The sequence below is a fragment of the Archocentrus centrarchus genome, chromosome 8, assembly GCF_007364275.1.
Source record: "Archocentrus centrarchus isolate MPI-CPG fArcCen1 chromosome 8, fArcCen1, whole genome shotgun sequence".
Classification (NCBI taxonomy): domain Eukaryota; kingdom Metazoa; phylum Chordata; class Actinopteri; order Cichliformes; family Cichlidae; genus Archocentrus; species Archocentrus centrarchus.
The window spans coordinates 26217999-26240522 of record NC_044353.1 but is presented as its reverse complement, the minus strand read 5'-3'; the positions used below and the strand labels follow the sequence as shown (position 1 = coordinate 26240522).

At 40.2% G+C, this 22524-nt stretch overlaps 3 protein-coding genes across 3 annotated transcripts; 2 read left to right on the top strand and 1 right to left on the bottom strand.

Annotated features, from left to right (window-relative positions):
* Nucleotides 1-2889: 2889 nt before the first annotated feature.
* Nucleotides 2890-4830, top strand: hsd17b1 (hydroxysteroid (17-beta) dehydrogenase 1). The gene is made up of 6 exons (XM_030736343.1): nt 2890-3005; nt 3236-3397; nt 3482-3661; nt 3800-3893; nt 3999-4182; nt 4467-4830. The coding sequence occupies exons 1-6, from the start codon at nt 2909-2911 to the stop codon at nt 4629-4631; spliced, it is 882 nt and encodes a 293-aa protein (XP_030592203.1). The 5' UTR covers nt 2890-2908; the 3' UTR covers nt 4632-4830.
* A 2027-nt stretch (nt 4831-6857) lies between these two features.
* LOC115785145 (coenzyme Q-binding protein COQ10 homolog, mitochondrial) lies at nt 6858-10867 on the top strand. The gene is made up of 5 exons (XM_030736629.1): nt 6858-7019; nt 7373-7519; nt 7894-8086; nt 8596-8697; nt 9258-10867. The coding sequence occupies exons 1-5, from the start codon at nt 6916-6918 to the stop codon at nt 9408-9410; spliced, it is 699 nt and encodes a 232-aa protein (XP_030592489.1). The 5' UTR covers nt 6858-6915; the 3' UTR covers nt 9411-10867.
* A 3107-nt stretch (nt 10868-13974) lies between these two features.
* mylk5 (myosin, light chain kinase 5) lies at nt 13975-22300 on the bottom strand. Its single transcript, XM_030735931.1, has 17 exons — nt 21864-22300; nt 20317-20448; nt 20033-20185; nt 19621-19803; nt 19118-19153; nt 18044-18171; nt 17775-17928; nt 17390-17701; nt 17191-17299; nt 16601-16804; nt 16303-16520; nt 16097-16220; nt 15078-15230; nt 14862-14991; nt 14696-14783; nt 14460-14600; nt 13975-14314 (listed from the first exon to the last, which is right to left on the bottom strand). Exons 1-17 carry the CDS (start codon nt 21997-21999, stop codon nt 14109-14111), a joined length of 2607 nt encoding a protein of 868 aa, XP_030591791.1. The 5' UTR covers nt 22000-22300; the 3' UTR covers nt 13975-14108.
* Nucleotides 22301-22524: the final 224 nt, after the last annotated feature.

Genomic DNA, 22524 nt, shown 5'->3' with positions numbered 1-22524 from the left:
ACACCATTTTTGTGACATTACTGTCTTCTAAGGAACAACACATTTTTTTGTGATCTGCAGGAACTGAGTAAAGATTTTTCATTGACCGTCGTTACTATTGGACAACCTGACCTATATAAAACCTGACCTGTATAGGAAACAGTCGCAGTGTTCTACCTATCAGAAAAGGGTTGCATGTCCATGAAATGGTTTTATGCTCTACTGTAGCGAAAGCTGCTTACTTTCCTTCAAAAGAAACGCCCCCCCAAAAAAAAGTTAGCCTCGTCTAACCTTGTTCTCAGGTATAGTGTGACATTTAAGTGTCACCGCAAGCACCACGACACATCTTCAGCTGTTTCAGTTCTGCTCATTACTCTCACATGGGATATCCTGTCAAGCACATCTGCTGCTGAAGCCGAGCGATGCTAAAAAACCTTGTGTGTCCACATCATGCACTCATCACATGTGTCTGCTGTGGAATGGCAAAGTTCAATGTGACTCTCGCTCCACCGCAGGGGGGAGCACATGAATGGACACAGAGCAGGGAGCTGGTATGCTTTTCCCCCCTTAAGTACTATATACAGTAGCTCTTTCACTGTTTGCGCTGGGATCTCAGTGCAGAATATATGAGCACGAGGCCAGCCTGCAGCCTCAACTACACTATCTCCAACAAACACTTTACTTTTCTCTGAAAAATGACACAAAGACACAACTGTGCGTGTGTGATGTCCTTGTTTTTCTCTTTGTCTGCAGCTGTAAGGTCTTCAGACGTCTGTTTACTTTGAGTGCTGTGAGGCAGTCCTGCCCAACGGGCATTTTAAAGGATTTTCCAGGCCGGTGTGCACCTCCAATAGACCTTGTCTTGACAATTACGGGGCCAAAAGGACTCTGTAGACCATGTGTACCAGGACCCTCCCATGGACGATATAATGTACCATCCTGCCAGAATGGATTCAGAGACATGGAGGAAGTGCAGCCTGTACATTTGAGTCTTGCATTATCGTGCAAAGATGGGAGGGATTAAAGGAGACAGGAATCTCATTACAGAACATAATCAATTTTAATTTTACAGCACCATTTGCTTTTCAGATGATTTTAACATATATGCACACAGCAGCCACATAAAATTCCATGCTCTTCATCACCTTTCATTCAACAGCTATAGCAACGTAACATGTTCTATTATATGTTCTATTTTTGAGATTTGTGACTCGAACTAGGTCATGGAAATAATAAATGAATGCATAAAGTATACAATATAATAAAAGCCATTAATGTCTGAGGTCAACCAGTACAAGAGTTTGAACAATGCTTGGGAGTTGTAGATATTTGAAAGAGGTTCAAGGCCTGCTGTTATCTATCCCACAGACTCTGGGACAGTAGCCAAGCTGATGCCATCTCAAGGAGAGGAACGCAACAAAATGGCAGGAAATTCCTACTTGGTTTGCTCCCATCAACAGAAGAAATTCTTTTTAAATCCGCCTGCTGAAATGTTCCATAGAGATGCAAGTTATTTTCACTTACAAGAAACTGAAGCTGTAGAAGAATGCAAATGTGGCGATAACAACTTAGCGAGAGATGGCACAAGGCAGGAGAGATTAAGGAAATAGTAGAATAGAATACTGTGTATGATTTATGCTTGCAGTATTTGCAAAAGTACCGACTCGGAATTGATCCGAAAAGAAAATGTTATGCAAATTGTATTGCGTTGAAAAAAAAGATCAAATTTATATGGCCTATTCTACAATAAAGCGCATCTCCTGGAGATGAGTAATAATGATTTTACAATTACTGGTTCAAATCGATTAGCACATTAATTCTGGCAGCCCGTAGTTCATAATTGCAAAATGTTTATGCAGTTTTCAACACTCATTATCTAAACTTTCTTGGCTGCCTGTGTAAAACTCACTCCTATGCAAAGATTATCTTTTAATCACTAGGATTATGAAAATATCAAGGACTTGCATGATGAATTACCTGAATTGAACCTTGGTTAAAATTAAATATATTCTTAAACTTGTCAACTGTGACCACAGTTGTTTATTTCTTCCTGAAACAACTGTGGTTGCAGGTGACAAGTCTGAGGATTATATTAGACTTTGGTAAACATCCTGTTGTAGCAGTCGAGACACCTGAGCATGAAAACACAAACCTTTCTTCCTCATGCTTGATTTTAACATAGCTTCCGATTATAGAAGTCTAATCCTTAAATGTGAGAGCAGTACAAAAGAAAACTCTAATCTCTCTCAAAGGCTCATTTGACAGCATTTTAAGACTTTTTTTTATCAGCTGATGCAAAGTGTGGAGCTCAGAATACAGAGACCTTCACCAGGCACAAATCTGTAAACAGGATGTGTGTCAGCAACCTTATGAGAACACTTATACTTGATGGCTTCATGCCCCAAAATAAAATCTATTGTCCCCTTTCTCACTGTTGTCAGCCTTATTGTTTTTGCCTCGACGAAGCCCCCCAGAGGTCAGCGTGGCTGTATTTGTTGTGTGGTACAGGACTGATACGAGGTTTTGCTGCCACCTGGTGCTCGTCATTGGTACAAACATAGTCAATATGCTAATGAACAATGTTATCCTTTCTTTATTTTTTAAATGCACGCACATTTACTATATTTCAGCAGTCAGCCTCTATACACTTGTAAGGCTGAAAAAAAAAAAAAAACCATTAAAAAATGTTTCCCACACATCTCAAGTGGAGGGAATCAAACTGTACTAACAAGGACATGAGAAAAAAAATAGAAGGACTCCAGGTGGCTGATAATAGGCAGATGTTTCATATTAACTGGCCTTGTGATAGTGTAAGATGTAAAAACATTGAGAAAAGTTTTCACATGCCTCCATCTTATTGTGTGGCTCATTTGGCACCGTCCTCCTCACTTCGCTCCTGCTGCTCTTCGATGAAGGTGAGCCAGTCTCCATGGACAAAAAGGTGGTCCTGATCACAGGCTGCTCCTCAGGGATTGGTCTCAGCCTGGCTGTCCGGCTTGCCTCTGACCCAGACAAAACATTCAAAGGTAATTACAGCTGACATCTGTCAATCATGGTCTGTAAATCTCCTAGAGAGCATACACTGCGTAGCCGCCACTAAGACACTTCATAATGTGTTGTTTTGTGTGAACTACACAAATAACTTGACTTATCGGATTTATCTGCCATGCGCCATTTACCTTCTTGGGGGTTTACTCTGTAAATTTCTTTCCACATGCACATTTAAATGCACCACTGAAATAGGCTTTCTGTTCAGTGTATGCCACAATGAGAAACCTGGCCAAGAAGGAGCGTCTTTTAGAAAGTGTGAAAGACCTACACAGGGACACTTTGGACATACTCCAAATGGATGTGACCGACTGGCAGTCCATCCTGGATGCAAGAGACAGGGTGGTGGAGAAACGCATCGACATTCTGGGTATGCACCGGTGCCAGTGTGTTCTGAATAGGATTGGAAAATGTGATTTGAGTGTGTTAATGTGCTTATCCTGACTCCTTGCAGTGTGTAATGCTGGTGTGGGTTTAGTGGGGCCACTGGAAGTGCAGTCTTTGGACTCAATGAGGCATATCCTGGAGGTTAACCTCTTAGGTACCATCCAGACCATCCAGGCCTTCCTGCCAAAGATGAAAGCTCAAAACCAGGGACGCATTCTGGTCACTGGCAGCACGGGAGGACTTCACGGTGAGACAAGCAGATGGTTGTCAGCAATGTTCCACATGTGCAGTTTTTAATAATGCTTTGATAAAAACCATACAATTAGATCATGCATAAAATACCATGCATAAAATTTCCAAAATAACCATCTTGAGTTTCTCACAGGGCTCCCATTTAACGAGGTCTACTGTGCCAGTAAATTTGCAATAGAGGGAGCATGTGAGAGTTTGGCCATCCTCCTGCAACACTTCAACATTCAGTGAGTTTTATAAGTTTGCGGCACATTGTCTACTACTTGTGTGTTTAAAACTTAGAGACAAATATGAAATAAAACACTCTCTTGTCTACATGCTGCATCCTACAGTGTGAGTCTCATTGAGTGTGGTCCAGTCCACACTGACTTCTTGGTCAACCTGCAGAAGGCGGAGCTCGGGGACACATCTCTCCAACAGGTTGATACCCAAACACTCAAGCTGTATGAAAAATACCTGCAGCATTGTAGCTCCATTTTCCAAAATGCCGCACAAGACACGGAAGACGTTGTAAAGGTATGTTGTATGTTTACAGTAAAGCAGATCATAACTTCATGAAAAGTTAATTTTGTGTGGTATGGTAGCAATAAAGCATAAGTACTTTAATCCAGTTACTTCTATTAAGTATACTGAAGAAATCATATATTATGCCTGGAGGCTTACGTGCAAAAAGGGACGAGGGAGTTTGAACAATATTAAATCATTTTACACTGCACCGAATCATTTAAAACGAAACTAATAAATGCCTCAATAATAATCATCCAGTATTATAACCCAGACAGTTTGTTTTTGTCTTCAAGGTATTTCTAGATGCCATCCAGTCACCCAGCCCTGCCTTCAGATACTTCACCAGCAGTGCTGGGCCACCTGTTACCAAACTGAAGGTCACAGAACCAGATGGCTCATACATCAGCGCTATGAGCAAAGTCATTTTCTCAGGGGAGGAGCAACAATTTTGCAGCTAAGCCACCACTGATGTCGCTCCTGTTTTACTTTATGCGCACAGGTTAATATTCTGCTTGCGTAACCTTGATTCCCGAAACAAATTTTAGAGTTCACAGGACTTCATGTTCTATTTTTGTGTGTGGCCTAAAATAGCGCTCCTTATCATAAAACAGAAATGTGAAAATAGACTTTGTTCTGTGGCGAACTATTCAAAAAGGATTATGCTTGATGTTTGAGCGATAGCACGGCTTCTGCATTCCTCTTTTTCCGGCCTCACTAATTTGCATAGTTTTACTCAGACTTAGTCATGCCTTAAATTGTTGAACTTATTGTTAAAGTCAAAAAGACTTTAAGATTTTGCTTTACTGAGTTTTGATTTGTTATTTTAAGCAATTACGATCAAATAGGTGACTTTTTTCTGAATGAGAGACTCTGTATATTTCTTTTCTATAGTTTTCTTAAATGCATGTCTCACTTTTCCCATTCTGGCATAATATAAAAGAAATTCTTAAAATAACTTGAATCATTTCTCTTCTGCACTTATTGTGGCCCCAGCACATTATCTCTGTGTGCGGGAAGGGAAAATTACTGCGACTGTTTAGTAATGCAGATAAAGTATCACACAACATATTTCACAAGTATTCATAGTTATGCAAGGGATTATATGAAACTCCTCAAAACTGAAAAACAATATATATTTATACAGCTAGTTTTGTCACCTTTCTCTGTCCACTGATTGTGTAAATTCCCAAAGAAAACAAACACAATTTATATGGTAATTACATTTTTTTTAATTATTGAAATTGAATGAGGGTGTTTAATTCACAAAGCTTGCATGTTTTTGGCAAGTTTTCTTCCATGGTTGAGTAAAAACCTGTCAATGATTAGTACAGCTACTAAAACGCAAGTACCAAAAACACAAATTCAGTGACGTCTTTACACACCAGTGACATAAAAAAACAAAACAAACAAACAAACACAAAAACCACAAAATTGTGATTCAAGACCAGAGAAACAGAGAATGGCTTTGAGTGACTGTCTTGTAAAGGAAATCTAAGGAGATTTAAATAGTGAGGAAAGTCAAGAAGTGCCTGTGTATTAATCTTCTTGAGTTATAGTAGATTACGGGGATAATCCTAACATACTGAAGTTTAGCTTTTAACTCAATGAACTCTGTAAACTCTGAAGGAGGGCCAGCTGGAACAGCATCCATTCACTGTGGCGTGGCTCAGTCTGGGGCTCTTAAGCCCATGAGTAGTTCCTATTCTAACATGAGACAGGTTACCTTGTCTGCAGTCAAGAAGTTTCTGACCCGTCCGTAATAGGATTGGCGGTGGTTTTTAAACCCTTCCCTGCTCAAGTGCCCTAATTCCACTCTAAAAGATACTGAAATGGATCTTGCACCACCACTCCTGGCTGTGTTACCGCATAGTCGCTTGATTCAGCAACACTTAGTGGCATGCTGGCCTTCTAGTGTCTGCTGTATTATGGAGGTCTGTATAAGAGCTAGTTCGGTAAAGCCTGTTGTGTAATGTAAGAAAACTAAATTGAGTTTTTCTCCTATCCTACAGCTGACCTGCTTCTACATTACCTCTACAGTCAATTTGAACTTTGCCTTTATTACTCTGTATTAAAGTCCAAGTTCATCATGTGCGCACATCATGTGCTTTCCTGGACTCGTCCACGCACTGTCATTTAGACCCTGGCTTGATCTATGAGTCCTTACAAAAATTCTTTGAACATGGCTGTCAAACACTTTAGCTGATTCAGTCACAAATTTATCCTAAGGTGGACGCAGCTGTTTGATTGTGCACCCTGTCTTTTCAATATGTGGGTTTTATAGAGAGCTACATGACTTTAGTAACCCTTCTTAATAAATACCCACCAAACGATACAAAACGGACTTCAATGCACTTTGTAACACGTGCTTCAAACCGGAAACCTTAATAAGCAACATTCAGACTGAATGTGCCCTCAGACCTCCACTGAGAACATAAAGCTTATTGTCCAACAGTTTTGGAACTGTATAGCAGTCTAATTTGACCTTCAGTGAAACAATAAAAAAACAAATAAAAACCTCCAAACTTTGAAAGTAGCTATTTTTCTGATCTAGGAATTATTGCTAATCGCCTATTATTTAAAGTTCACCTCAAAGTGACCTGATTGGCCAGAAGCTACCGCGCTTCCAGTTACGTCACTGCTGTTTTATTAGATAAGCGGTGCGGCTCTTCATTCAGGACAAAGCCGGGTTGGTGCTGCTCGTCAGGAGTCTTCCAAGTTTATCCTTCACTGCAAACTACAAAAATGACCAACAAGGCGACTCCTCTTCTCCTCAAAGCGCTGCGGGAGGTATCTGAAGCCCACTCCTCAAAGGTTGTGCGGGGAAACACTAAAAGAGCAAATTTCAGGTAAATCAAAGGGATTTTAACACAAAGGTCTGCCCAGGTGGGTGATTGAGTTAGCGTGCATTTGCATTTGTGCTTGTTGAATTAGCCAAATGCAGCTCCAAGTTTAATTTGGCACGTATATTATCAGTAATGCTAGATTTAATTCCCAGTTTGAAAAAGGTAAGAGAAGCAACACTTAATAGGCATATTAAGTGTTTTTTTTCTCTCTCTCTTTCTTTTGATTTCAGTGCTGCATAGAAAAAAATCCGATATTAACCAGATGCTTAAACATTCAAAATATTTTGAAATTACAACATAGACACTGTGGTCGAACAGTTCATTAATGAGCTCATAAATATATCATTTCCACTCAGTGTCTTAAGCTCTTGTGGGGTCCTGGCAGCAAGAAGGGCCAGCCTCCAGTTCTGCACCCCCCTGAGCACACCAAGCCGAAGCTTTATCAACCTGGCAGCTCCCATCACCAACCGCAGGATGGAGTATACTGAGTGCCGGACATTAGGGTGAGTGCCCCATGTAAGTAAATAAATAACTCTGTAACTGGTGTATTTGAAGAAATATTGGTCAGATTTATGAACTTTTTCTCTGGCCAATTCAAAATGCACAAATAGTTTAAAAGTGGAAATATAATTTAAACTTGATTTATAGGTCTGAAGTAATTTGATTATTAAATAATCTTTTTGAGCTATATTTAAGGCAAAGCCGATACGCATTAGATTGTTTAATCCACTCAGATGTGTTCATTTGCTGCCTTTCTCGATGTTGAACAGTAGTCTGCAGAATTTCTTGGGGTTCTGAATGAGCTGCATTTAGTTGGATACACCTAAAAACAGGAAGCAGAGGATAGAAACTGAAGTGTCTGTGACTCTGTGTTCAGGTACACTGCAGAGCAGATGTACAGTGTGGTGGCCAGCGTGAACCAGTACCAACACTTTGTTCCCTGGTGTAAGAAGTCTCGGGTCTTGAGGGCGCGAAACGGTGGCTTCCTGGCAGAGCTGGAAATAGGTTTCCCCCCTCTTGTTGAGCGATATATCTCTGAGGTCACTGTCGTTCCAAACCACCAAGTCAGGGTAAGTCTCTGGTTTCACAATTCAGACTAATGTAGATGCTGTGAAAGGCCCATTATGCTGTAGTCCCTCCAAACACAACACTGGTAGTTTACCCAATGTCTGCACCATTTTGGTGGTTCTCAAGGAACTCTAACTTGGTTAAAGAGGTAGAGTTGGACTTGAGATGAAACTTACTTGGTATTTATGAAAATAAATCTGAAGACTGTCTCAAGGCTGAAGCCAAAATAAAGATGCTCTTTTTTTTTTTTTTTCTTTTTTTTTGTCTTGTACAGTCTTTAGAGGAACTGCAGTTTTCACATTTGCACATCTTTCAGCTGCAGTGTCTTCCTATCACTAAACAAAATGTGCTTTGGTATGAAGTTATACCAACTTTTTGGGACACAGTGTATTTCACATCTTGCATAGTATTGTAGAGTGTTTTCATGAGCGTAAGGTTTAATTTGTGACACACTCAATGACTTTTTTGCCTTTTTGCAATAATTGATAAAGGCTCATCTGTTTTTAAACAGGCTGTATGTACTGACGGATCCCTCTTCAGCCATCTTGAAACAATATGGAGGTTTTCCCCTGGAGACAGAAACCTACCAGACTCCTGCAAAGTAGAATTCTATGTAAGTTTTTATGCTAGAATTAATATGACCTTGAAAGCCATTTGGGGAAAAAAAAAAATAACAGGGTGAGCAGCAATATGCAGACATAAAACCACACTGATGGTGAACCACGAAATCATCAAAGCCACTAATTAAAGATTTACTTGATCAAAGGAGGTGAGAAATTGGATAGCGTGCTTGGGTGAGACTGATTTTAAGTTCCTGTACGGCTCTCATTGGATTACCAGCTAAGAGGAAGTACTGGGTAAAATCTTATTATAATCTAAATTTAGTCTTGAGTTTCACACTGGTGTCCCTTTTTTAGACCTGAAATAGCTGCTGGAGCAGAGAACAGTGTTAGGGAGCTGCTAACAGGAGTGTGACCTTAATGCTGGCACGGATAATCTCGGCGTTGGCCAGGAAGTGGCTGGAGTAGAACATTAGATTTGTTAAATGCTGTGGGAATGGTTACCACTAAACAAATCTACCAAAGATGTCCTGGATTTCTCTTTTGGTGATTAATTTATCTTTAATTGCCATGAAAGAACATCTTCCCTAACAACCTTGTCCCTATTCTGCAGGTATCATTTGAGTTCAAGTCTCTTCTGCACTCTCAACTGGCCAGCGTTTTCTTCGATGAAGTGGTTAAGCAGATGGTCAGTGCCTTTGAGTCACAGGCAGCAAGACTTTACGTAAACCAGGAGGAGGTACCGATGAGGAGACGGTCAGCATGAAGCGACACCTTTGACCTTGCATGAATCCAAGTGCTCTTGGAACCCTCCCAGTCCACCGCTTTACCTACTATCAACACTTGTCTTACGGAGGACACTGGATCTTCTCTTTGCGCTCACTCACAGCTTTCTCTTGACACGCACAAGGAATACACTTAAAACTATTTATATGTAAACCACAGAATAATTTATTTACTTTGCTCTACATTTATTTATTTTATGGATAAAGTAAATTCATAGTTTTAAAACTCATATGGACACTTTGTAAAAGTGTGGGTTAATGTTCAAAAGTGGCTCCTACTGAAGCCTCATGTGGCTGAAGGTCTCTTCCTATGCAGTGTTTGTGAGTGGAATTTAAAAAAAAAAGTGGTATTTTGGTAAACACATTTTCATGTGTAATATACTGAATTTACTTATATGTATTTTTTTTTTTTATGATTTTTTTTTTTTTAGCTACTGAGCAATATCTGATACAAATTTCCAGTGTAGTGGAATATCTGAAACTGCTTACTCATTGTTGTGTTTGGGTGAGCATTCGGGATGGACAGATACCAGCATCAACCTTGGTGGCTGATATTGGTGTACTGGTAAACAAGGTGATAATTACAGTGTTGACCAATGTTTATCAGCTGTTTTGTCAATTTTGCATGAGCTCAAAGACAGAGCGTCAAATGCAGAGGCTATAATGTAAGTTCTTTATACAACACACGGAAATGAAGGTCTCTTTCTGAAATGTAGCTGTAGCTGACCCCCCCACCCCCAAGTTAGACTATGTGTGGGAGTGTTTACAAAGCTGGGTCTGTTTGTTCCTCTCTTTTGCACCTGTCCTATGACATGTAAAAAGTGGATTTTTCAGTTACCTGTAACATGTGCTGGCTTTTTTGATAACAAGCTCCTTGTCCCTCTGTAGTGTGCTTTTCCAAACTTTCCAAAAAAATTTCATTCCTTTCAATAAAGGACAGTTTTTCTGCCTTGTCCATTTTAAATTAGCCTTTTCTTTGCATTTAAGAGTTTACATTTTGGGTATAAAGTATATTCTTTATCTGACAGTGGTTTTTCCACAAGTGGTCCTGAGTCTGTGCAATAATTTCAACTACAGTGCCACCTCAAGACCGTCAATACTAGTTTTCAGCAGTGTCCCCCGTGTCCAGAAATTTGTCTTGATTGTCAGAATCTTTTAATAATGAGCTGTAACATGGATGAGGAAATCCTCAAGTTCATTGGAATTTTATTTTGAGAAATGTTTGTCTGAAGTGGTTGACCTATTTCCTCATGCAACCATGCATAATGTGATGAACCCCTCTGTCTTTATTTCCTTAAGTCTCAGGCTATCAGTAATGCTCATTTATTACCCTTTAATCTTGTCCTGCCTGTGTATTTTATAACATTACACATTTGTCTTTTTTTTTTTTCCCAATTCTAATTTTTGAAAATGTGTTGCTGGATATGTTTCAGATTTCTTCTTCTTTTTTTCTTTTTTTTTTTTTTAATTATTAAATGCTATCTTTACTGGCCATGCCTGTTTATTCACTTGGTGCACATGGGAGCTACTGACCCAGTAGCACATTATGCATTTGACAATGTAAAAATACTTTGGTCATCCTGTATGTTGTCTTGTCTACAGCACAGTTCTAGTTGTAGTCAGTAGATGGTGATGGACATACAACACAGCTAGTCAAGGCACCAAGAAAATTCTCCTTATACCTGTTATATTTGCATACATGTTATAATATAATGAATCTATTTTGGGACAGTTAGTTTGGCTGAGGAAAATGCCTCCCCATGGTCATTAGTGGCCCTACAGGTGTTAAAATTGGTGTCCTCTGGGCCAACTTTGGCTAGAACCAGTGTAAACTGACCATCTTCTGTGCTCTGTTTACACAGTGGAGGACTCCACAACACAGTCACCCCCACACAGTCACCTGTAGGTCAGGTTATCCTGACAATATAAATGGGAGGGTGAGGTGAGGAGATGGATGCAAACAAAAGCTCAGAGCATGGCTGTTTTCACATTTTCAGAAGCAAGGCAAGATTTAATTATTTTGGGCTTGAATGTTGATACAGTATCTACACGATTCCTTTCAAAGCATTAGGAATATTCATAGTGCATGACAGACAGTAATTTTACCTGAGACATGAATGTTTTTGATATCAAGTTTAATGTCGCATCCTCATTTGGGACTTAAGTCTGACTTGAGTCCAAGATAAGAAGTTGGGGTATACCTGTGAGGTGACATGAGAGACGGGCATTGGAACACTGGGCTACAATCTGGTGATGTGTTTGTTGGGCTCATGTGGTCTAAATACAGCACATTACAGAGGTGGAAACCTGGAGGAGGTGTGTGCCATCAAAGGAAAATGGAGTTAACTACGTGACGAGATGCAAACACCTCCAAGAGGTTGCAGACCAAATAGGAGGAGACAGGCCTCCTCCTATTTGGAGGAGCTTTCCAACTCCACACTGGCCTGAGTCACCCTTTCTCCTCCCTATTCAGCAGGAAAATTAGGTCAGAAACCCACCTTTTGTGGTTAACTCTGCATGCTCCTCTACTACCACACCCTCTGTGTGCATTTCAAGGGGCAGCAGACCATAAATTTCCGCTGTGGGGAAGTTTAAAGAGGCAGAATTGGGAGCACTTAGTCAGGTATTGATGGAGTCTTTTCTCTCTCTCCAAGGACCTGTCCAGATTTCCATGTGTATCGTATTGAGGAGAAGTTTTTTTGTTTGTTTGTTTTTACTGCCTTTGTAAAAGGGACAGTAATTAAAGTTACAGAAGCCATGGAAGATCTAAGACTGTATGCATCGAAAAACCAACCTTGTCTTGTGATGCCAAGACCCTTAATTTGGCCGAGGGAGAATCTGAAGAACCTATGACCTAGGTTTTTAGAGGGGTGTGGAGTGAGTATTAATCAAATGAGTGCATCAGTAATGCAAATAAAAGAAACATGTATGCAACTTAAATATTTTCCTTATTCACATATGGAAAATTTGCTTTACTACTGATTTATTATTTGATTTAATAGACAGATCCCACATAGAACAGCAGGACCTGGATAACAGAGGGTCTCAGAATGAATAGATGCTCTCTGCAATTTGTTGCTTTGTGTCTGTTCAGCTTGTTAAAATTTTCTTTGGGTAGCTTACATGACAACATGTTTAGAGGGCAACATCCCACTGCTGTGACGTTTGCGTTCAGTGAAGTGTCCTGCTGGCACACACTGAGATCCTCCATGAAATGCTGAATATCATTTTAAAAAAATACCCAGCTACATTAAAATATCTTGTACATTGATATACCTTCCTAAAACTAATAACTATCACGCAATAACATCACACAAAAAGCCCCTAGGTTAGCCATAAAAAACAGCCAAGACCCAAGTTGTCTGCTGCACACAAAATTCAACAAAACAGACATAAGTCCAAATATAGTACACTAAAAGAGTAAAGGTTTTGAAAAAGTTTCAACAGAATAGATCATACAGCAAAGGATATAATTTTAATTTATACATTTATTGTAGAATACACAGCTGACCTCTAACTTTAGATGCACATACATGTAAAAATCTTCCAGGCATTTTGAAGAGATCAGTGACGGTGAAAAGGTAATGAAAACCATTAGTTCATGGCAAACTCACAAATGATCTGTAATTGTAAATAACTTTTAACACCTTGCTAAGGATATCCTTTGCGTGTTGTTTCAATACTTAAATTCTTGCTTTAATTTCTTGTTTGCTGTATCCCAGGAGGAAACCCTCCAAAGTCTATTAAATGTGTGCTTTTGGAAAGGGGGACTCTCCTGCAGATCTGTGTAGCAGAGGAGTCTGTCAGGCATGGACATGTAGTTGAAGTGTGGTGAACAATATTCATTTTAACAAACCAGCAAATTAAACACAAGCCACACACTCCTTTAAATAGCCAACTGGTGGGCGTACAAACTGTTTTTCTTCAGCCCAACTTAAAAAACAAGAACAGATTTTACAGCAGAGTGAGAAACTAAAGAATCTGACCTACACTGGTATCTGTTTATCAAATATCAAATATATATAACTATGAAAAACAAGAGTAAAAGTCACAAATATTCTATATTTCAGTAAAGCAGGCGGATGGTAAAGCTGCACGTCCTGATGGTACTGTTTGAAATTCAACCTGCAGACAGACACAAAAAGATTTTGTCATAATGCATTTGTTATGGATATATTTCCCCCTCTATGACTCTACACACACACACACACACACACACATAAAAACACAAATTCCTGAACCACATCTCTAGAAACTCACACAGGCAGCAAAAGTCATTCATGTTTTCAGGTATCAAACTGCATTCTGAGGATACTGTCTGCTTTTCAAAATGGAAATTTTAATTCATCTGTTCTCCAAACTGATAGGTTTGAAAAGAAATCTTCATGATGAGCCAATATAAACGACAGATTTATGATTTTAGCTAAAACATCATGTTTGAGACAGTGTGGAAACCATATCTGAATCCCATAAAAATATAAATCTACGCATGCAACTCTGTAACAATATTATTTATCAGCATTTTATAAAACAAAACCCAAGTTATATATTTCCAGCCATGCCACGGGATGTTTTTATTCCTCACATCAAAACAAGGATGTACAACACAGCTGGTAAAGGCACCAAGAAAATTCTAATTATACCTGTTATCTCTGCACACATAATATAATATAATGAAACTATTTTCGGACAGTTAGTTTGGCTGAGGAAAATGCCTCCCCATGGTCATTAGTGGCCCTACAGGTGTAAACATTGGTGTCCTCTGGGCCAACTTTGGCTAGAACTAGGGTACACTGGCCATCTTCCTCATACTCTATTTGCACAGTGGAGGACTCCTCGATAGGCTCATCACCACATAGCCACACCACCTCTGGGTCAGGGTATCCTGGCATGATAAACAGAAGGGTGAGATCAGGAGCAGGAAGAACACAAGTTTTGAAATTAAGCAAAACTGTATCAGAGCAGAGCTGTTTTTACAGGCTTGATACAATAAGTCTGACTTGAGTTCAAGATAAGAAATAGGTGCGTACCTGTGAGGTGACATGAGAGACGGGCACTGGAACCCTGAGTTGCAGTTTGGTCCTCCAAGCTCTGGGTAAACAGGGGTGGTTCCTGCAGCTTAAGCTCCAGCGAGGGCAAGACTTCCTCTGCCTCTGGGCTCAGGGGTAAGTCTAGGAGGTGAGCAGAAAGGAAGTAATCAATAAAAGAGGGGAAAGCCACTAAACCAAAATGGATCCGATAAGATAAAAGTATGCGAGAGTTTCACCTTCTCTGAGACTTGTGGGAGACGCAGAGCTGTCCGCTTTAGAGAGTAGAGCCATTCTCTTCAGTGCTAACATGGCCTTGCCAGCTTTCTATGAGACAAATGTATATGAGAAAACAAAATTAGAATCTCAAATAAAAAACATAAAAGTAAAGTGCCAAGATGTTACCTTCCACTTCTGTCGAGCTAAAAACCTCTTCATCTTCTCTTTGGACAGACTCTTGGTGGAGGCGAGGCCTTTAGATTTAAATGCTGCCATCCAGGGGTGAGCAAGGGCCTCTTCACAGGACATTCTCCTCCTGTTCAACCCAGAGACAGTTACAGGTGTTTAAGTAATTATGCAGGTTAACTAGGGTGCTCTATAGCTGTAAATCTATTAAATCACCTGGGGTCTCTGTTGAGCAGAGAGCTTATGAAGTTTTTAGCCTCCTCTGTTATCTCATCAAAGCTCTCCTCATCAAACTCCCACTGAGCAGCTGTGACCAAAGCCAGGGTCTCTGCATCACTGTTTCCCTGGAATGGAGATTCTCCACTGAGCCTGGAAACCAGAGCAAAATGAAGAAGAGTGGCGTTGCTGTATGTCATCTTTTACATGTTGTTCCCATCTGTGCCCACGAGGTGGCACTAAAAGTCAAAACATGAATGCATGAACTCTTATTATTAAACTAGTCCAGTCAGTCTAATACTTTTTTTTTTTTAAGCTCATATAAAGTGCTTTTCTGGATCTGCAACAAACTGAGAACTTTTTTCCTGAAAAGTAATTTCAGTTAAGCCAGTCAGAAAAATCATTAATCACCAATAGAACAACAAAGGACCACACACTTGATATATATTTCATACAACAATGATCCTCCTCTTATGTCTGTGTTGTAAATATGAAGCTTCCACTGGCAGCCAGTTAGATTAACGCAGTCTGCAAAGGCAGGTGAACTGCTTGCCTGAATATGCCCAGAGGGAAGAAATCCTTCTTTATCGTCACCTCTAATCGGAGGTTGCATTAATCTTTCTCTGCGTCTGTCATTTTCATGGGGAGGCTTATTTAAAATTCCATCACAATGTAAATTTTATCCGTTTCTTTTTTAATGATAGCAAAATGTTCCAGGCTAAATAAATAACTGTACAAGACAGTGAGTATTTATGTGGAAATGAAGAGAAACCAAAAAAAAAAAAAACCCACTAACTTTGTGTTACTTCGTACCAGCGCTGCAAGAAGCATTTGAATGACTTTTGTTTACTGCAGTTGCAGTGGAGACATAAAAAACACCACAATCACGGTGCCTAAGAAGCCAAATATGAACTACATGGATTGAAGCTGGCTGTTTGCCTGAAAGGAATTAAATGCATCAAGGGAGGATGCTGCAGAGGATATATAGAAAGGGCAACAGGAGTGAGCGTTAGACTTACAATATGTAGCAGATCACCCCAATACTCCACATGTCAGTCCCCAAACACACAGGCTCATAGTTGATCACTTCAGGTGCCACAAACTCTGGAGTCCCATGCAACACCTTCAGAGGTGTGTTTTTATCTGTTAATATTTAATTCACAAAATGCAGGTATTAAAACACACAATCGGGACAAGTAGAAAAGCAGAGTTTTACTTCCCATACCTAGCCTGCCGGCTAATCCAAAGTCAATGATCTTTATGGAGGTGCCTGTGGTGTCAACACATACAATGTTTTCAGGTTTGAGGTCCAGATGGAGAATGCTTTGCTGATGCATGTAGGCGATCCCCTCCAGGATCTGCTGCATGTAGTGCACGCTTGAAGGCTCTGTGTGCTCAAAGTTGTCATCCACAATGCGCTCAAACAGTTCCCCACCCGCAATACTGCAGGCAGACAAAACAACAGTGACAAACGAGGAAATACCCTGAATTGTGCTGCTCTGGGCTTTGATAAGGACACTTACAACTCCATGACCATGACTATTTCAGACTTTTGGTCATATGCTGCCAGACACTGAACCAGTTTGGGGTGGTGGAGGTAATTCATCAGCTCGATCTCCTTACGAGCAGCTTCCCTCTCCTTGGCACGGCGTCCTTTATAGAACTTCCCAGCGCACACACATCCCGTCTCTTTGTGGGTTAGCTTGTACACCATGCCAAATTTTCCCCTTATAAAGAAAGTTTAGTCATTTTTATCTCTGGATATTAACAATGAAATGTTAATTGTTACACCATTAGAGATCACGAGCCCATCACAATGGATAGTTCTTGATGAGAGGCTGATTTCCATCTGATTATAGTTTACAAAGTAAAAGTTAAAGGTTCTTACCATCTATTAATGTCCACAGGTGTTTTCAACCTCACTTCAAACTATAAAAGCATGTTTCTACTTGCAAACATTTTAATACCCTTGGCAGGAATTCCCCTCCACTCACACTAACACACTTCCGTGGAGATGCCAAGCCTTCAGCTTTTTCTAATTCCACTTTCACACAGAATTGCTGCTTGAAAAAAGAATTTTGGAAAACTGGCGTTTGACGTCTCTGATACTCACATTCCCAGTTTCTCCTGTACATTGTAGTGATCCGTGACTTTGTGGGCAGAGTCAATGGAGACAGTGGTATACATCCGAGGGGCTTCTTCTTTTTGCACTTTGTCTGAGTCTATGCACACAGACGCAACAGCTTTAAAATAATCTTTATTACATCTGCCTTGATTTACAAATGTACTGTCAACAGCCCACATCACCTCACCTCTCTGCTCCATTCTAACCACTGGTGACACTGGGCCGGGCTCGCTTACTCCCGCTGCGTTATAGGCTTTTACTCTGAAACAGTATTCTTGCTGAGGCTGGAGCCCAGAAGACACTCTGTACGAGGTACTCTTACACTCGGTCGTCAGCTCGCTCCAAACCTCAGGCTCAGCTCTTCCTTGGTTCTTTACTTCAACTACATAACCAAGGATAACACTGCCACCATCATAGCAGGGGCCTGACCAGGATAGCACGAGGCTGGATGCAGAGACGAGGGAGATCACTGGACCAGAGGCGGGAGGCTGCGGTCTCTCTGATGAGATTAAAATAAGTGTTCGAGTAACTGCTTTACTGGACTTGGTTCTGACCCTTTAGAATGGCCTTACCTATAACAGAAAGTGTGACTGTGTGTTCTGCTGAGCTCTTTCGGTCTTTTACTACAACAGTGTAGCGACCTGCATGATGGGGTTTAGCCTCTTCTATAACCAGCGTACTACTTCGATTAGTGTGTTCTGTTTGCAGCTCTGGGCTGTCCACTACCTGCACATAAAAATAGAAAAAAAAAATGAATATAACGTGGAGACAAATATATTTGAGATAGCAGAAGCAGATTTATTTATTTATTTTTGGTCTTTTAGCCTTTTAATTGCTGCACCTGTTCTTTGTTTCTGATCCAACAAGATGCCACAGGAGGACAGCCCTTAAAAGTGCACGTCAGCCTGGCAGTTTGTCCCACCTTCACCTCCAGGTGCTGTGGTGGGTTTTCAAAACATATTACTTGGCCTGCAAAGAAAAAAAAAAAAAGGCAAGGGAATTGGATCGAAATAAACTGTAACATCACCACTTCCTTGGTTCACAATAGGGTTAAAAATATTTACTGAATGCCTGAAAAAACTAAAAGGAAAATATTAAGTAATGTGTGTGAGCATGAGATAAAGAGAAATCTCACTGATACCCTTCTTATTATAGCATTTAGCAGACCCTGTTTTTCAAGTGGAAACACAATTCAATATAAATGACTTAAGCCACGCAGGGACAAGTCCTTGTGTAATCAAGTTTGTTAAAATACTTTGAAAATATACATTTATGGTTGTTTATCATTAAAAGAAGTCAACAGAGAACACATATTTACAGTCATACACTATATTGTATCCAGTCATTCTAATGCTACCTTGGTTTTATACGCCACAAAAAAACCCATTTATATATGAGCTGAAGTCGTGTCATCTCACTGTCAGTATTCAAATCCTGTGGCGTCAGAATGGCGAATTTGACTAAAGACAATCTGATAATAATAATCATTTTAAATGGCTTAAATGTACACAGTTCCCATGAATATGATAGGTGCCATTGCAGAACAACATTTAATTCCTAAAAATATAAATCATGAATAAATTATGAAATGTCCTGTGCTCTCATAACAAACATACAGACTTTATTATGGGAGCATTTGACGCGTTTGTTTTTGCAGCCCGAACCCCGAGGTTAATTTCGTCACTTCGTGGAAACACAATAACTTGGAGCATAACAACATTATAGTGAGAGCAAAGGTTAAAAAGACAAAGCAGCGGTCCAGGACAACAGCACGCACACAAACAAAGTCTACAGAACTTTTTTTTTTTATAGCAGAAATAGATAATACAGCACACAATGAGAAGCGCAGGGTGAGTGGATGCTAGAAAGACAGGCAGACTGCTTGGTGTGTGTGGAGAAAGAGTGTTCTTCTCACCTGTGCTTGAGTTGGCTCTCTTCTTTGGGATGACTTCTGCAAAGACAGATGACGTGCAGGTAGGTTTTAGCTGGGGAGAATAGAGGTGTGGTTCTGTTCTAACTACGGCTATCAGTCTGCACTTAACTTTTACTGTACTTCGCACTGTCCGCTTCCCTACATGGTATGTACTTGGGACAGAGAGCTTTCAGTGGGTGTATCAGAGAGCTACATTGTTGTGTTGTATACATGTCGCCTGACAGCCAATCACACAACGACTGGAAGTGTGTTTCCTTTTATAAACATAACATGGATTTCCTGAAGAAGTTGAAACAGACGCCAAGATATTTTACATCAAAACATGTCAGTGCTGTATCTACACTAAGCAACCTGTCAGTGTAGAAGAGAAAAGAGGAAACTACAATGTACACATGCCAACTATGCTCTGTTAAATATAAATTAATTTGCATTTGGCATTTAAACATGAATGAAAAAATACTATAGCTGAAAAATTATCTGATTACCTTTTGGAGATGAAACTGAGCTCTGCCTATCAGAGCCTGTAGGAGAGGTGCAAATAGATCCTTTAAATTTCTGCAGCTCGTCTTTTGGAGCCTGTTGTAAAATTCCATTTCCCATTACACTTTTGGATGGAGAAGTGGGACTCTTTGATACACGATTCTGCACCCCACAGATACTTTCAAAGTCTAATTTGGTCACGAGAGAAAGAGAAATGAAACTCTGGTTAATTTCGGCCCATGCTGTCTTTGGTGTAATGAACACAGTAAATATTCCATTTAATAAAGTGCTTTTTGCTTAAACTTGCATGAGGGAAAGTTTGCAGTTAGCTGCAAATTTTATGAACTGAAGGGAAATTGCACAAATTTCTGCTAATATACATTACTGAGCAGCCCCCAGTGTGTCCCAGGTCCTCACCTCTGACAACCACAGCAGCACTGCAAGATGTCTTCCCTGCACTGCTTTCTGCCAAGCAGGTGTAGGCACCAGCATCTTCTGGCAAGCACTCCTTCACCACAAACCTCACCTCCCGGCCGTTGAAGGAAGCCTTCCCAAAACGGGCCACTTCCCCTGCCGACAGAAATCAGCAAACCATCAACACACACTCAAGCACTTCAAAGTCTATAGCTGTTTATTTTCAATAATAATCTGCCCTTTACAGTACAGTGTAAATTGAGATGCAGTGTAAACTGTCTGCTCACCATTGTGCAGCCACGATATTTTGATTGGCAGACTTCCTGTGAGAACCCCATGTAACCTAATGTCATTTCCTTCATCCACAAAGCAGTCCTTCAGGGGTTCTATGAAGACAGGTGGATCCATATATTTAGACCCTGGTTTTGGAGGAGAGGTGTGGAAAACGGAGTCAGATACAAAATGATTGCTTCACTGATCATTCCCTGATAATGGATCTTTACTTAACTGCATCCAGTTTGTGCCACTTTTGCCCAGAAAGTATTTTATTGTGTGGGTCACATAAATTCAAAACTAAACATTACATTCATTACATCAGGCACATTCTTACATGAGCGGTAACACATGCCAGAATACCACAGACGTGATGTTAGCTGGACAGTCTTCACATCTACCCCAATGGTTCACACCTCTTTTCTGCCTTGTTAAATGTGGCAAACTGATGTTATCAAGAAACAGCACCATTAACATCAGACATCTGCTTTAACATAAAACACGTAGTTCATGCTGACAGGACGTTGTTGCTTATTGCGTTAAATGAAGTAATCTACTCTTATTCGACCTGAGGTGGATTATTGCTTGAAACTTGGATTCTTGCCAGAAAGGAAACCAAGAAATTACATTTAAAAGAATTTCTCTGGATCCACTGTCCCATCATTAAAAAAAAGAGCAGTTTCTCAGGAACATGGAGTGGTATTACACAATTGCATGCCATCACAGACACACACAATGTAACTTAACACAGCAAAAAAAAAAAAAAAAAAAAAAAAGAAACAAATTTTATTGGCTATTCTAATCCCATATGCAGGCTTAACAAAACAGGTGTTCCAGTTGCAACAACTGACACGCTGAGAGGTCGATCGTTTTAAATAGCTGGTATGTTTTGTCAGTCATAAGTCAACAGCACTGAAAGGTTCATTTTAATAAGCCTATTCTTCAGCTGATATGCTCTAAAACCTTGGATTTAGACAGTGGCCAAAGACGCGTCTGTTCCTGAAACTTTGACTTCATGTTCACTTTGAAAATGTTGTTCAAAGTTATCATTTGAGGTAGGTGACATGTAGGCGACAACAACACATATCTAAATATAAAAAATACAACAACTAAGAACCATGAGAAATTCTGCACATTTAAATGCAAAATGGATACTTACTGATTATAACAAAAAAGTCTGAGGACGTAGGAAATGAGATGTCAGTTGTGAGCTGACGTGAAAGTGAATTCAATAAACAAGCAGATTACTGGACAGCTGAACTCAGGGTAAACATGAAACTGGATTCATTTTAAGAATAACAAATTGTTTATGCTTTATGTGCGATCTCCATTTCTTTAGGCAAATAATCTGTTTTTACAACAAATAAATGAAAGTATGTGGTGCAGTCTGTTCTGGCCATTCGCCAGCTTGTTATCAGGAAGCATCGCCGTGCTCAGACTTGTCTGTTCACATGATAAGATAAATAAATGTTAGCAGTTGTGGGTTTTTACCCCCCCCCCCTTTTTTTTCCAAGCACAAACACACAGGCTACCCTCTGTTTCTCTCTCATGCACCTCTTACCTGCATCAGTACATATGACAGAAGTCCTGGTGTCAATGGCTCCTGGGCCATTCCCTGCGGCAGGTGATGCACAGGGGGCCTTGATGCGTGTTTTGAAGGTCGACACATAACGCTGTTTGCTGCCATCCGCGTTCATGTCCGTTTCAGGAAACCAAAAATTAAAAAAAGAACTACAAAGTCATGTCTCAAACTGATTGACACACTTCCTTTCTCTATCACTGTGGTGTGGGTTCTGCAGCTTGCTCACCCTATCTCTTCTGTAAAATTAACAAGCCTTCTCACCCTAAGCCACTGAAGCTCTGCCCTCAGTCTTCACACTTTACAGCACATGTTCTAGTCCCTTTTACTCACCCTCCCATTATCTCCGTGTAGCTCCACCTACATGACAAACTGTGGCATTTTACTTTGGCCATTTCAGCCACTGCAGACACCTCATTTGCTTGCAAAATCAATGTATTGCTAAAACCCACTACTACCACTAGACTCCTTTTTTGTCATGCCTTTTAAACACTACATATAAACAAGGAAACATACAAAGCAGGAGAGTGGGAGGGAGAGAGGGGACTTATCTACCTACCCAGGCAAAGGTCGTTTTCTGTTTCGTTTGTTGAATGCACTCCTATTCACTGCTTTCTCTGTTTGCTTTCACACTTATCAATGC

Bases quoted from the DNA above. Each gene is read 5' to 3' on its own strand.
- hsd17b1 (XM_030736343.1), top strand. From the start codon at position 2,909: ATGGACAAAAAGGTGGTCCTGATCACAGGCTGCTCCTCAGGGATTGGT. The intron at 3,006-3,235 runs GTAATTACAGCT...CTTTCTGTTCAG, and splicing joins CCCAGACAAAACATTCAAAG to TGTATGCCACAATGAGAAAC. The intron at 4,183-4,466 runs GTATGTTGTATG...TTTGTCTTCAAG, and splicing joins ACACGGAAGACGTTGTAAAG to GTATTTCTAGATGCCATCCA.
- mylk5 (XM_030735931.1), bottom strand. From the start codon at position 21,999: ATGAACGCGGATGGCAGCAAACAGCGTTATGTGTCGACCTTCAAAACA. The intron at 19,154-19,620 runs GTAATCAGATAA...CTGTCTTTGCAG, and splicing joins CTCAGTTTCATCTCCAAAAG to AAGTCATCCCAAAGAAGAGA. The intron at 15,231-16,096 runs GTAAGTCTAACG...TCTGGTTTCCAG, and splicing joins GGGGTGATCTGCTACATATT to GCTCAGTGGAGAATCTCCAT.
- LOC115785145 (XM_030736629.1), top strand. From the start codon at position 6,916: ATGACCAACAAGGCGACTCCTCTTCTCCTCAAAGCGCTGCGGGAGGTA. The intron at 7,020-7,372 runs GTAAATCAAAGG...ATTTCCACTCAG, and splicing joins ACTAAAAGAGCAAATTTCAG to TGTCTTAAGCTCTTGTGGGG. The intron at 8,087-8,595 runs GTAAGTCTCTGG...GTTTTTAAACAG, and splicing joins TTCCAAACCACCAAGTCAGG to GCTGTATGTACTGACGGATC.